At 45.4% G+C, this 15268-nt stretch overlaps 2 protein-coding genes and 1 long non-coding RNA gene across 3 annotated transcripts in view; all 3 read right to left on the bottom strand.

The window, feature by feature from the left end:
• Positions 1-3216: 3216 nt before the first annotated feature.
• LOC123726879 (uncharacterized) lies at positions 3217-5576 on the bottom strand. Its single transcript, XR_014380463.1, has 2 exons — positions 3538-5576; positions 3217-3493 (listed from the first exon to the last, which is right to left on the bottom strand). It is a non-coding gene; the product is annotated as an uncharacterized LOC123726879 (long non-coding RNA).
• A 1904-nt stretch (positions 5577-7480) lies between these two features.
• Positions 7481-15253, bottom strand: LOC106570634 (syndecan-3). Its single transcript, XM_014143102.3, has 3 exons — positions 14352-15253; positions 13350-13548; positions 7481-7858 (listed from the first exon to the last, which is right to left on the bottom strand). Exons 1-3 carry the CDS (start codon positions 14694-14696, stop codon positions 7692-7694), a joined length of 711 nt encoding a protein of 236 aa, XP_013998577.1. The 5' UTR covers positions 14697-15253; the 3' UTR covers positions 7481-7691.
• Positions 15254-15261: 8 nt separating this feature from the next.
• The window catches only part of LOC123726878 (uncharacterized), a gene marked incomplete at its 3' end in the record, with an annotated part of 53492 nt that continues 53485 nt past the window's right edge, over positions 15262-15268 (bottom strand). The window contains exon 3 of the mRNA XM_045695021.2: positions 15262-15268. This exon is cut by the window's right edge and continues 610 nt beyond it. Within this exon, the coding sequence (XP_045550977.2) occupies positions 15262-15268 (7 nt within the window).

Here is a 15268-nt window from a genome sequence, read left to right as displayed (position 1 = left end):
AAAGTTATAGCAGCCAGTGTTTTGTTTTAAGATATAAACTGGATGATTTTACAGCTTGCTTAGTTCGATTTTGAATGACTCTTTAATCGCCTGATAGAATAGGCTACTAGGAATGATGTCGTAATTTAAATCACTGAATCAAATATTAATGATATGGATATGAACTGAATATATGCTTGTTCAAAAAAATGCAAGTGTTTGTTTTATTACCTGTAGCCTGATCAGAAGGGACAGTTACTACGTCTAATGAATTTTAATAATAACGGATGGGAAATTGCGATGGATCTGTGACAATGATCATAGTTGATAACTATGTATGGGTATTAATTATTGCATGATAACAAGGCTACAACAGCAATGGATTGATGTTATGGACAGAAAGAGCCTCTATCATTGTGAACTATCAGCTCCCATCAAAATGTATTTATTCCCCTTATGATTTGACATATAGATTTTATTTAGCGCATTACATGTTCATTTCAAAGTCATGGACATTTAATAAGTGTGAAACAGAGGTTGTAATTAAAAATATAGAGTAATATTGTTTGGGTAGACTGAAATTAAGACAATGCCTTTTAATAATTTGAATGGACATATGTATTAGTTATTGATGGTTTCTGGGTAGACTACTAATGCCATGTTTTTAGTCCGCTGTTGAAAGTGAGTTGTGCTCGCTGGGCTATATCGGGCTGTAAGGGATGCAGTAAACGGAACTGGCCTGGCCATTTTTATTTGTTTTTGCCATATGGTTTGCAAATACCCACAACACATTTGTTATGAATATTTGTTGGTGGTGTTAATATGTGTTTGTCACGACTTCCACCGAAGTCGGTCCCTCTCCTTGTTCGGTCCCTCTTTTAAATTGAAAACATTGACATTTTTTTTATATACGAAATGTCCGGTAAATGTGAACACGGGATACGAAATGTATGAAATGTTTTGACTGTTTTTCATTAATTAGTCTAATATAGTGAGAAACACTTCTTTGAAGGTTTTTGTATGACCTCTGTCCTGACTTTCTAGTGTGGTTTGATCACCCTCACCAAAAAGCCATTAGGATGATGAATTTGAAGGTAATTTGTAATGCTGATTTGAAGGTCATTAGTAATACTGATCATTATGATGAAGTGTATGGTTCATAGCCCTATCTGTGATTTGGACCACCAGGAAGAAGGAGATGGTGTTGCTTTTGAATAAGGGTAGGCTGTCATAAGTCTATTTTCATATGACTGTACGGGTACAAATTTATTATTATCGTTATTATGGGTAGTGATTCTAATTATATTTTTGTTATTTGAAATTGTTTTGTTTTATTTTTAACCAGTAGTGTAGCTTTGTTATTTTAACACATTACTCACATTGAGTATTGTGTCAAAAATGGGGGAATAGTGATATGTATGAGTGTATCGAAGTGATACACTTCGGGGGGGGGGGGACCGAATTGCTCAACTATGCCCAGAATTGATTTTAAGTTGGGGTATTAAGTTGATTGTAGAGGTATACACCCTGCTAAATTGACTTATTTAGATTAAGAATGCATTGCGATACTGATCTGTGGTTATATTCATGATAAGAAAGTAAACACTATAGTAATGGATAATTATGCTGTATGCTAATATAAATATACATTCTGCCAGTATCGATGTGCTTAGTTGAGGGTTTTTAACTTTGAGTACTAGGACCAATCCCTGAAGCATTGTCATTCTAATTTTTGTGTTGGATAATTAATTGGGTATTGATTATGATTTGGAAACTGAAATATATTTGAAAACTGACCAATTGATTTGAGTATGTTCTTAGTATGTTAATAACTATATGAGTGAAGCAATTCATGTATTATGGATTGATTGTTTTGATTGATGTAATGATAATTGTAAAGAAGTTGTGAACAAAAGGTGTTGACAGTATTCACAGCATGCCCTGGTGAATGGAGAGGGTGAACTCTGATCCCGAGAGATCCTATCCATTACCAAATTACATTTTCTAAATTTCCACCATGCTGACCCGTAATTATTGTACCAGGTGCCAGTGTGACGGTTGTGTTGAATGTTGTAATGAAGCTTGAGTGCTATGTGACTAAGAGACGATTGTCGTATTTGTGCTACATTCCCTTGTGAACCTAAATAATTGATTGTAATGTTTGTGTTGGAGTTAGTACCTCCAAAGCGGGGAGTGAAAGGAATGTTATAATATCTGTACATTATAGGAACACCTGTAATTACAAAAGTACAATGATTCATGTTTTACATTAGCTTGAGATTAAGAATCAGTGGTAGAGACTTTATAAGTGCATGAAGAGGTCAACTGTACAAAAGTCAGATGTCTGTGTGTTGAAACTATCCTTTCAGTTCCTGTTGAATACTATGTTCCAGTCTTACTTCTGCTAGCACATGATAGCAATAGGAGGAAGGATTGAGAAACTAACTGCAAATAACAATAAGCTGAACTCCGCCTAGCAGAGACATCGTTGTATTAGCAACTATTAATTATGATCTTATATGGTATTAAAGTTAAGGGACATCACCCTGGGCGGGGTGATCCTCAGTAGGGGATACAAAGGGAAAACACCATCTTTTGTACTGAGTGTGTTACTTGCAAATGACTGTAAGCGTATACTCCGGGTTGCAATCCGGCTTGCGATCCTTATTAAACAAACTAACCTCTGATTAAAGAAGTTTCCTGTGGTCTCTGGTATAAACACAGGGCACAATTCCCTTACAAGGGGACTTTGAAGGCGACAGCCACAAAATGTAAAATCCTCTACAGTTTTTATGAGAAACCAGCACCGTTATGTCAATAGAGCTTGGTGCTTACTATGGGATGTATTAGGTTACTAGCATAACATTAATGATATGCTGGAGAACAACCCCACTGAATGATTCAGAACATGAATAATCATACTTGTCTTGTTTACATGTTAGTCATTTAGCAGACACTCTTATCCAGACAGACTTACAGTAGTGAGTTCATACAGTTTCATACTGGTCCCCAGTGGGAATTGAACCTACAACCCTGGCTTTACAAGTGCTGTGCTCTACCAGCTACACGGGACTAAGTGTAAAATGTATTTTATAACATAAGGAAGTGAAATTATCACCGAAGAGTGTTAACCATGTGATATTGCGATTCACTATTCAGAGCTCTTCACCCCATCAGTCCCCTCATGTTCCTTCCACCCACACAGCCTCAGCCAATGAAATCACAGAGAACAGTGAGTTAACCAATGAGGTCTTTTATTTGGAACAGAGTGGCAGGGCTGTTGCGAGGAGGTCCGTCTCCCGGCGCCCAGCAGTCAATGACAGAAACTCAGCCTTAAAAAATGTACATGTATAAAAACAGGATGGGTAACCGTGAATACGGCTTGGCACACACACACACACACACATACACACACACACTGTGATGTGTGTGTCAGTCAGTCCTAATACAAACAGAGAGACAGACTGTGTGAAAAAGCAGACTAGCCCCACATTCAGCAGTGAACAGGTGAGATCTACACACACACACACACACACACACACACACACACACACACACACACACACACACACACACACACGTCTACAGGTGTGACTACCTGACTATGGAAGAGCGTCAGAACTGCTGGAACAGGTAAAATACACACCTGCCCACAGTATATTCCTCTCAGAGAACACCCCTCACACACACACACACACACACACACACACACACACACACACACACACACACACACACACACACACACACACACACTAGTATAGTTTGACTCCCATGCAGTTGTTCTATAGTATATTAGAAGATATTAGCCTGGTTGTATTATTAGCATGGTATTGTACTGTTGTGTTGGTTATTGTTACAATCTTAGATAGAAAGCACAACTCCTGTCCCCACACCTACCCACAGCCCCCAACCAAACTCCTGTCCCCACACCTACCCACAGCCCCCAACCAAACTCCTGTCCTCACACCTACCCACAGCCCCCAACCAAACTCCTGTCCTCACACTTACCCACAGCCCCCAACCAAACTCCTGTCCTCACACTTACCGATGGACAACTTCTACTTGAAGAGTCACTTTCAGCATCGTAAGTCCCACCCTCACAGTTACAAAGAACCGCCCACCCCCAGACAGACAACCAATGGAATAAGAGAAAGAAAGAGCATGCAGGAGATTGGATGGATACACGATTTTGCTTTTACACAACGGACCAAACTCTAACCAACCTGAAACGGATTGATGACTTAACAATAACGTACTGAAACCATCTTGTCTGATGAGGACAATGATATGTTGACTGATATGATTGATGTATATTTAGTCAATGAAGCGCAGGTGATATGTATGTTTGTGTGTGTATGTCTGTGTTCGAGCGTGTGAACACGTGCTTGTGTGTGTGTGTGTGTGTGTGTTTGCATGTGTGTGTGTGTGTGTGTGTTGAGAGCACAGCGCCACAGACCGACGTGATATAGAAACAGTGATCGTGGTTAGAGTGACAATGACAGACAATGATATTTACATATAAACTTTTGAAAATGCTAAATACATATGCTCCCGTTGGAGTATTATCAATATTATCATTTACCATCCAGCCTGGAACATTGACATATTATTGATGATCAATATCACTATCCATAGAACTAATCACTTTTGTACAGCATAAAGGAGCAGACCAGACAACTAGCCACTATTCCTGTGCATACAGCACCAGGGTCCTATTCATTAAGACACGCAATGGACAATGTTGGAAAATGTTTTGCAATGGAAAACGGAAATGAGCATTTCTTACAGGACAAGGCCAGATAGTCCCTCTCCCCGTTTCCGTTAGTTTTCTTCATTTGCTGCTTGATGAATACGACCCAGGGATGTAGGAGGGTAAACGCTCGTAAACTGTTGTTTAAACACCCCTTTAGTTGGTGAACAGTGTTAATTGTTGTTTAAACACTCCTTTACTTTGTTTAAACTCCCCTTTACTTGGTGAACAGTGTTAATTGTTGTTTAAACACCCCTTTACTTTGTTTAAACACCCCTTTACTTTGTTTAAACACCCCTTTACTTTGTTTAAACACCCATTTAGTTGGTGAACAGTGTTAATTGTTGTTTAAACACTCCTTTACTTTGTTTAAACTCCCCTTTACTTTGTTTAAACACCCCTTTACTTTGTTTAAACACCCCTTTACTTTGTTTAAACACCCCTTTACTTTGTTTAAACACCCCTTTACTTTGTTTAAACACCCCTTTACTTGGTGAACAGTGTTAACACATCTACTATGCTCAAGTGTCATTCTTAGCATTAGCTAATGTTTATGTTACTCGCCGCCCCACCGGGCTTCAGCGGTTTGTTTACCCACTATTTTATTTACCACTACATCCTTGGTTAGAATCCTTTGCTAACTAACAGTGAATGTTGCCACAACGTTGTCCCGAGGTTGTCAGAGCGTTGTGGGAGGGTTCCCCTACTCCAATTGACCAAGCACAGAGAGAGGGGTCCAAGCTGTGTGTGTGTGTGTGTGTGTGTGTGTGTGTGTGTGTGTGTGTGTGTGTGTGTGTGTGTGTGTGTGTGTGTGTGTGTGTGTGTGTGTGTGTGTGTGTGTGTGTGTGTCGTGCACTACACACCACTACAGTACAGTCGTGGCCAAAAGTTTTGAGAATGACACAAATATTAATTTCACAAAGTCTGCTGCCTCAGTTTGTATGATGGCAATTTGCATATACTCCAGAATGTTATGAAGAGTGATCAGATGAATTGCAATGGATTGCAAAGTCCCTCTTTGCCATGCAAATGAACTGAATCCACAAAAAACATTTCCACTGCATTTCAGCCCTGCCACAAAAGGACCAGCTGACATCATGTCAGTGATTCTCTCGTTAACACAGGTGTGAGTGTTGACGAGGACAAGGCTGGAGATCACTCTGTCATGCTGATTGAGTTCGAATAACAGACTGGAAGCTTCAAAAGGAGGGTGGTGCTTAGAATCATTGTTCTTCCTCTGTCAACCATGGTTACCTGCAAGGAAACAAGTGCCATCATCATTGCTTTTCACAAAAAGGGCTTCACAGGCAAGGATATTGCTGCCAGTAAGATTGCACCTAAATCAACCATTTATTGGATCATCAAGAACTTCAAGGAGAGCGGTTCAATGGTTGTGAAGAAGGCTTCAGGGCGCCCAAGAGAGTCCAGCAAGCGCCAGGACCGTCTCCTAAAGTTGATTCAGCTGCGGGATCGGGGCACCACCAGTACAGAGCTTGCTCAGGAAAGGCAGCAGGCAGGTGTGAGTGCATCTGCACGCACCATGAGGCGAAGACTTTTGGAGGATGGCCTGGTGTCAAGAAGGGCAGCAAAGAAGCCACTTCTCTCCAGGAAAAACATCAGGGACAGACTGATATTCTGCAAAAGGTACAGGGATTGGACTGCTGAGGACTGGGGTAAAGTCATTTTCTCTGATGAATCCCCTTTACGATTGTTTGGGGCATCCAGAAAAAAGCTTGTGCGGAGAAGACAAGGTGAGCGCTACCATCAGTCCTGTGTCATGCCAACAGTAAAGCATCCTGAGACCATTCATGTGTGGGGTTGCTTCTCAGCCAAGGGAGTGGGCTCACTCACAATTCTGCCTAAGAACACAGCCATGAATATAGAATGGTACCAACACATCCTCCGAGAGCAACTTCTCCCAACCATCCAGGAACAGTTTGGTGACGAACAATGCCTTTTCCAGCATGATGGAGCACCTTGCCATAAGGCAAAAGTGATAACTAAGTGGCTCGGGGAACAAAACATTGATATTTTGGGTCCATGGCCAGGAAACTCCCCAGACCTTAATCCCATTAAGAACTTGTGGTCAATCCTCAAGAGGCGGGTGGACAAACAAAAACCCACAAATTCTGACAAACTCCAAGCATTGATTATGCAAGAATGGGCTGCCATCATCAGTCAGGATGTGGGCCAGAATTTAATTGACAGCATGCCAGGGCAGATTGCAGAGGTCTTGAAAAAGAAGGGTCAACACTGCAAATATTGACTCTTTGCATCAACTTCATGTAATTGTCAATAAAAGCCTTTGACACTTATGAAATGCTTGTAATTATACTTCAGTATTCCATAGTAACATCTGACAAAAATATCTAAAGACACTGAAGCAGCAAACTTTGTGAAAATTAATATTTGTGTCATTCTCAAAACTTTTGGCCATGACTGTGTGTGTGTGTGTGTGTGTGTGTGTGTGTGCGCACCAGGACGATGGAAGGCAATTCAATAGTGAGCTTTCCTCTAACCTTTGACCCCAGTATCTGTGTGGCCAATCAGATGACACCTCTCTCCCTCCTACCTCCTTCTCTCCTCATCCCTCTTTCTCTTGGCTCATTTGCTCAGTGGAACAGACAGAGGAGTATTGTGCTGGAACACAGGATAAGAGCTTGTGTTTTTACAACAAAAAAGAAAATGAATTAATTACATCAGAACAATAATTGTATAATATTCATAACATTTACTTAAAAAAACAAATGTGTGTATCATGTGTTTATGGTTATTTATTCAACGTATATATTTTTGTTCATTTATTTTTAAATTTTTTTAAAGAAAGTTCGGAGTCCATGGAGACAGGCACTCTTAACAACAACTGACATGGGGGAGAGGGAGGAAGAGATGGGAAGGAGAGGTGAGGCGACAAGACAGGAGGTGGAGTGATCTCTCTTCCTCTCTCTCTCTCTCCCTCTCATGCATAGAACTCCTCCTGTTTGTCAGGGTTCTGGTAGGTGACGGTAGCCTGTTTGGGTTCCTCCAGTGTGTAGCTGCCTTCATCTTTCTTCTTCATCCTGTACACCAGCAGCATGACCAGGAACGCTGCGAACAGAGCCCCCACTACACCTCCCACTATCACCGCTGTGGAGGGAGAGATGGAGGGAGGGAGAAGGAGAGAGGAGGGAAAGAGAGCAGAAGAGAAGGAGGGATGGGGAGAGAGCGAGAGGGAGAGACGGGGAGAGAGCGAGAGGGAGGGACGGGGAGAGAGCGAGAGGGAGGGACGGGGAGAGAGCGAGAGGGAGGGACGGGGAGAGAGCGAGAGGGAGGGACGGGGAGAGAGCGAGAGGGAGAGACGGGGAGAGAGCGAGAGGGAGAGACGAGGAGAGAGCGAGAGGGAGGGACGAGGAGAGAGCGAGAGGGAGGGACGGGGAGAGAGCGAGAGGGAGGGACGGGGAGAGAGCGAGAGGGAGAGACGGGGAGAGAGCGAGAGGGAGAGACGGGGAGAGAGCGAGAGGGAGAGACGGGGAGAGAGCGAGAGGGAGGGACGGGGAGAGAGCGAGAGGGAGGGACGGGGAGAGAGCGAGAGGGAGGGACAGGGAGAGAGCGAGAGGGAGGGACGGGGAGAGAGCGAGAGGGAGGGACAGGGAGAGAGCGAGAGGGAGAGACGGGGAGAGAGCGAGAGGGAGGGACGGGGAGAGAGCGAGAGGGAGGGACAGGGAGAGAGCGAGAGGGAGGGACGGGGAGAGAGCGAGAGGGAGGGACAGGGAGAGAGCGAGAGGGAGGGACGGGGAGAGAGCGAGAGGGAGAGACGGGGAGAGAGCGAGAGGGAGGGACGGGGAGAGAGCGAGAGGGAGGGACGGGGAGAGAGCGAGAGGGAGAGACGGGGAGAGAGCGAGAGGGAGAGACGAGGAGAGAGCGAGAGGGAGAGACGGGGAGAGAGCGAGAGGGAGGGACGGGGAGAGAGCGAGAGGGAGGGACGGGGAGAGAGCGAGAGGGAGGGACGGGGAGAGAGCGAGAGGGAGGGACAGGGAGAGAGCGAGAGGGAGGGACGGGGAGAGAGCGAGAGGGAGGGACAGGGAGAGAGCGAGAGGGAGAGACGAGGAGAGAGCGAGAGGGAGGGACGGGGAGAGAGCGAGAGGGAGAGACGGGGAGAGAGCGAGAGGGAGGGAGGGAGGGAGGGAGGGAGGGAGGGAGGGAGGGAGGGAGGGAGGGAGGGAGGGAGGGAGGGAGAAACGGGACAGAGAGAAATATGGTCAAACATTGTAGAACTTATTCTAAATAGGACGGAAGATGTAAATAAACCACCAGAAAGAAACAGACATGCAGTTGAAGTAGCTAGTGCTGACCAACGGCTCCTATTGGCCGTCGCCATGCAGTTGAAGTAGCTAGTGCTGACCAACGGCTCCTATTGGCCGTCGCCATGCAGTTGAAGTAGCTAGTGCTGACCAACGGCTCCTATTGGCCGTCGCCATGCAGTTGAAGTAGCTAGTGCTGACCAACGGCTCCTATTGGCCGTCGCCATGCAGTTGAAGTAGCTAGTGCTGACCAACGGCTCCTATTGGCCGTCGCCATGCAGTTGAAGTAGCTAGTGCTGACCAACGGCTCCTATTGGCCGTCGCCATGCAGTTGAAGTAGCTAGTGCTGACCAACGGCTCCTATTGGCCATCGCCATGCAGTTGAAGTAGCTAGAGCTGACCAACGGCTCCTATTGGCCATCGCCATGCAGTTGAAGTAGCTAGTGCTGACCAACGGCTCCTATTGGCCATCGCCATGCAGTTGAAGTAGCTAGTGCTGACCAACGGCTCCTATTGGCCATCGCCATGCAGTTGAAGTAGCTAGTGCTGACCAACGGCTCCTATTGGCCATCGCCATGCAGTTGAAGCCATGCAGTTGAAGTAGCTAGTGCTGACCAACGGCTCCTATTGGCCATCGCCATGCAGTTGAAGCCATGCAGTTGAAGTAGCTAATGCTGACCAACGGCTCATATTGGCCATCGCCATGCAGTTGAAGCCATGCAGTTGAAGTAGCTAGTGCTGACCAACGGCTCCTATTGGCCATCGCCATGCAGTTGAAGCCATGCAGTTGAAGTAGCTAGTGCTGACCAACGGCTCCTATTGGCCGTCGCCATGCAGTTGAAGTAGCTAGTGCTGACCAACGGCTCCTATTGGCCGTCGCCATGCAGTTGAAGTAGCTAGTGCTGACCAACGGCTCCTATTGGCCGTCGCCATGCAGTTGAAGTAGCTAGTGCTGACCAACGGCTCCTATTGGCCGTCGCCATGCAGTTGAAGTAGCTAGTGCTGACCAACGGCTCCTATTGGCCGTCGCCATGCAGTTGAAGTAGCTAGTGCTGACCAACGGCTCCTATTGGCCATCGCCATGCAGTTGAAGTAGCTAGAGCTGACCAACGGCTCCTATTGGCCATCGCCATGCAGTTGAAGTAGCTAGTGCTGACCAACGGCTCCTATTGGCCATCGCCATGCAGTTGAAGTAGCTAGTGCTGACCAACGGCTCCTATTGGCCATCGCCATGCAGTTGAAGTAGCTAGTGCTGACCAACGGCTCCTATTGGCCATCGCCATGCAGTTGAAGCCATGCAGTTGAAGTAGCTAGTGCTGACCAACGGCTCCTATTGGCCATCGCCATGCAGTTGAAGCCATGCAGTTGAAGTAGCTAATGCTGACCAACGGCTCCTATTGGCCATCGCCATGCAGTTGAAGCCATGCAGTTGAAGTAGCTAGTGCTGACCAACGGCTCCTATTGGCCGACTGGAGAGTAGACCATATAAATGGATTCAAACTTAATAAAATCACCCTCGGCATGGTAAATTGAGTGAGTTAAAGGTGCACTATGCAGAAATCGCTCCACCATTTCCTGGTTGCGTTTCCTAATTTCAGTTTATGTGACAAAACAAGCAATGTATATTGTAGAGAATCATTGTACCATCTAAACCACTGTGAAATATCTTCCTTTTCAATAACCAAAATATTGTATTTTCAGCTTGTTTGAAGCTGGCGTACAAAACCGAAAGTAAAAGCCGCATAAACACTTCCTAGACTTGCTTTCAATTTCGAATCACAGATCTATAACTCACATTTCTATGCGCATTTGGTCAGATTGCCACAAAAAGTTACATATTGCAGCTGTAAGTAAGTACCCACATCTTCAAGTACCAATTCAAGCACTGCACACAATGCTAGCATACCAACTGACATGTCAACCTATCAACTCACTATCATCTGTCATTATGATCTAAAGTCCCCAAAGCTGTGTCCTTACATAGTCCCCACCTACACAGTACACGCTAACATCACGTGTCACGACTGTAACATCATGTGTCAATAAGACACACAAGCACATACACACTCATATCATGCGTGGGCTACTGTTCCTACACAACACACTAACAGCACACGTGTCTAGCTCCCTGTGGCTCAGTTGGTAGAGCATGGTGTTTGCAACGTCAGGGTTGTGGGTTCGATTCCCATGAAATGTATGTAATGTATGCATTCACTACTGTAAGTCGTTCTGGATAAGAGCGTCTGCTAAATGACTAAAATGTAAATGTGGCGCACGGACACGCTAAGGACACGTTAAACCCTGTATGACTCCTGCTCTTTACCGATCACCACGAAGGCAGCGAAAACCACCACCACCAGGCAAGCAATCTGAATGGCTGAGGGAGAGACAGACAGCCAATCAGAATGAAGACAAAAAGGCTATGTCCCATCAGAAGAATACGGAGAGAAAGAGAGAGATGGAGTGACAGAGATTAGAAAAGAGAGAGATGGAGTGACAGAGATTAGAAAAGAGAGAGATGGAGTGACAGAGATTAGAATAGAGAGAGATGGAGTGACAGAGATTAGAATAGAGAAAGAGAGAGATGGAGTGACAGAGATTAGAAGAGAGAAAGAGAGAGATGGAGTGACAGAGATTAGAAGAGAGATGGAGTGACAGATTAGAATAGAGAAAGAGAGATGGAGTGACAGAGATTAGAATAGAGAAAGAGAGATGGAGTGACAGATTAGAATAGAGATGGAGTGACAGAGATTAGAATAGAGAAAGAGAGAGATGGAGTGACAGAGATTAGAAGAGAGAAAGAGAGATGGAGTGACAGAGATTAGAAGAGAGATGGAGTGACAGATTAGAATAGAGAAAGAGAGATGGAGTGACAGAGATTACAAGAGAGAAAGAGAGAGATGGAGTGACAGAGATTAGAAGAGAGAAAGAGAGATGGAGTGACAGAGATTAGAAGAGAGATGGAGTGACAGATTAGAATAGAGAAAGAGAGATGGAGTGACAGAGATTAGAATAGAGAAAGAGAGATGGAGTGACAGATTAGAATAGAGATGGAGTGACAGAGATTAGAATAGAGAAAGAGAGATGGAGTGACAGAGATTACAAGAGAGAAAGAGAGAGATGGAGTGACAGAGATTAGAAGAGAGAAAGAGAGATGGAGTGACAGAGATTACAAGAGAGAAAGAGAGAGATGGAGTGACAGAGATTAGAAGAGAGAAAGAGAGATGGAGTGACAGAGATTAGAAAAGAGATGGAGTGACAGATTAGAAGAGAGAAAGAGAGAGATGGAGTGACAGAGATTAGAATAGAGAAAGAGAGAGATGGAGTGACAGAGATTAGAAGAGAGAAAGAGAGATGGAGTGACAGAGATTAGAAGAGAGATGGAGTGACAGATTAGAATAGAGAAAGAGAGTTGGAGTGACAGAGATTAGAAGAGAGAAAGAGAGAGATGGAGTGACAGAGATTAAAAGAGAGAGATGGAGTGACAGATTAGAATAGAGAAAGAGAGATGGAGTGACAGAGATTAGAATAGAGAAAGAGAGATGGAGTGACAGAGATTAGAATAGAGAAAGAGAGAGATGGAGTGACAGAGATTAGAAGAGAGAAAGAGAGAGATGGAGTGACAGAGATTAGAATAGAGAAAGAGAGATGGAGTGACAGAGATTAGAATAGAGAAAGAGAGATGGAGTGACAGAGATTAGAATAGAGAAAGAGAGATGGAGTGACAGAGATTAGAATAGAGAAAGAGAGAGATGGAGTGACAGAGATGAGAAAGAGAGAGATGGAGTGACAGATTAAAAGAGAGAAAGAGAGATAGAGTGACAGAGATTAGAATAGAGGAAGAGAGAGATGGAGTGACAGAGATTAGAAGAGAGAAAGAGAGAGATGACAGAGTGACAGAGATTAGAATAGAGAGAGATGGAGTGATAGAGATTAGAATAGAGAGAGATGGAGTGATAGAGATTAGAATAGAGAGATGACAGAGTGACAGAGATTAGAATAGAGAGAGATGGAGTGACAGAGATTAGAAGAGAGAAAGAGAGAGATGACAGAGTGACAGAGATTAGAATAGAGAGAGATGGAGTGATAGAGATTAGAATAGAGAGAGATGGAGTGATAGAGATTAGAATAGAGAGAGATGGAGTGATAGATTAGAATAGAGAAAGAGAGAGATGGAGTGACAGAGATTAGAAGAGAGAAAGAGAGAGATGACAGAGTGACAGAGATTAGAATAGAGGAAGAGAGAAAGAGAGAGATGACAGAGTGACAGAGATTAGAATAGAGAGAGATGGAGTGATAGAGATTAGAATAGAGAGATGACAGAGTGACAGATTCACCTATCAGGACCTCCTTCCTCTCCAGGATGTTCTTCTGAGGAAGTTGAGCGGCAGAACTTCCCGTGTTGATCGTGTTGCCAATCAGATCAGGCTCCGCTCCCGCCTCCACGCCACGCCCAACAACCTCGTTGCCCTGGCGACGGTCCTCCTCACGGATCTCAAAGTCTCCGCTGGGTCCGTTAACCCCCAACTCATTATTCTGAGAGAGAGAAATACAGTGACCATGTCAGTTGTACACATCAGATAGAGAACCCAAATAAACATCATAGTATGTGCGTTTGTCACAGGAGGCTGGTGGCACCTTAATAGGGGAGGACGGTACCGTGGTAATGACTGGAGCAGATGGTGGAATGGTATCAAATACATCAAACACCTTAATAGGGGAGGACGGTACCGTGGTAATGACTGGAGCAGATGGTGGAATGGTATCAAATACATCAAACACCTTAATAGGGGAGGACGGTACCGTGGTAATGACTGGAGCAGATGGTGGAATGGTATCAAATACATCAAACACCTTAATAGGGGAGGACGGTACCGTGGTAATGACTGGAGCAGATGGTGGAATGGTATCAAATACATCAAACACCTTAATAGGGGAGGACGGTACCGTGGTAATGACTGGAGCAGATGGTGGAATGGTATCAAATACATCAAACACCTTAATAGGGGAGGACGGTACCGTGGTAATGACTGGAGCAGATGGTGGAATGGTATCAAATACATCAAACAGACGGTTTCCATTTGATCCGTTCCAGACATCATTATGAGCCGTCCTCCCCTCACCAGCCTCCACTGGCTCCAGTCCATTTATCTGGATTCTAATAATGTAATGAATCGTTAACGATGCTACTAACAAGGATCCGCTCTCATAACGAGGCCCACCTGTGTCTCTCACTCCACATGTGATGACACATTCACACAGGACACACACACACACACACACACACAAACACACACACACACACACACACACACACACACACACACACACACACACACCGTCGTAGAGGGTAGCTGCGGACGTGTGCTCTTCTCTGAGGGTGCAGCTTTAGTAGGCAAGGTCACAGGAACCCTGGGCCTGAAGGGGGCGGAGCTTGACCTCTCAGTTGGGGCTGGGCCAGTCGTAGTGGGTGGAGCTGTTGTCTCTGGGATGGGTGTGGTCTTTGTCTCTGTGGCAGTAGTGGTCACTTCTTCTTCTGTGGTGGTCTCCATAAGTAAACTGGTGGTGGGGTCTGGGGACAGGTAAACATCCTCGTCCTCTTCTTCTGTGGTGCCCAGGTCCTCCACGCCGCTAGAGGGCGCTGCGCTCTCCGCCGGAGGGGTCGCCAAACTGGTGGTTGCCATGGGAAGAGCTGCAGGGCTGCGGGGGGAGATGGTAGTCTGGACGGCTCTCGCCTTCTCTCTTTCACCTTCTCTTTCTTGTTCCCTCTCTATTTCCCGTATCCTCTCTCTTTCTCGTTCTCTCACCCTCTCCCTCTCTCGTTCTCTCTCCCTCTCTCGTTCTCTCTCCCTCTCTCGTTCTCTCTCCCTCTCTTGTACCCTCCCCCTCTCTTGTACCCTCCCCCTCTCTTGTACCCTCCCCCTCTCTTGTTCCCTCTCCTTCTCTTGTTCCCTCTCCTTCTCTTGTTCCCTCTCCTTCTCTTGTTCCCTCTCCCTCTCTTGTTCCCTCCCCCTCTCTCGTTCTCTCTCCCTCTCTTGTACCCTCCCCCTCTCTTGTTCCCTCTCCCTCTCTCGTTCCCTCTCCTTCTCTTGTTCCCTCTCCTTCTCTTGTTCCCTCTCCTTCTCTTGTTCCCTCCCCCTCTCTCGTTCTCTCTCCCTCTCTTGTACCCTCCCCCTCTCTTGTTCCCTCTCCCTCTCTCGTTCCCTCTCCTTCTCTTGTTCCCTCTCCTTCTCTTGTTCCTCCCCCTCTCTTGTTC

This window comes from Salmo salar, chromosome 14, assembly GCF_965601325.2.
Source record: "Salmo salar chromosome 14, fSalSal1, whole genome shotgun sequence".
NCBI lineage: Eukaryota > Metazoa > Chordata > Actinopteri > Salmoniformes > Salmonidae > Salmo > Salmo salar.
The sequence above is the reverse complement of the archived record's forward strand: the minus strand, read 5'-3'. Positions and strand labels throughout refer to the sequence as shown.

Excerpts from the sequence above, each read along its gene's own strand:
- LOC106570634 (XM_014143102.3), bottom strand. The coding sequence starts at position 14,696 with ATGGCAACCACCAGTTTGGCGACCCCTCCGGCGGAGAGCGCAGCGCCC. Across the intron at positions 13,549-14,351 it reads CGCAGCTACCCTCTACGACG|AATAATGAGTTGGGGGTTAA; the intron begins GTGTGTGTGTGT and ends TCTCTCTCTCAG. Across the intron at positions 7,859-13,349 it reads GAGGAAGGAGGTCCTGATAG|CGGTGATAGTGGGAGGTGTA; the intron begins GTGAATCTGTCA and ends CTCCCTCCACAG.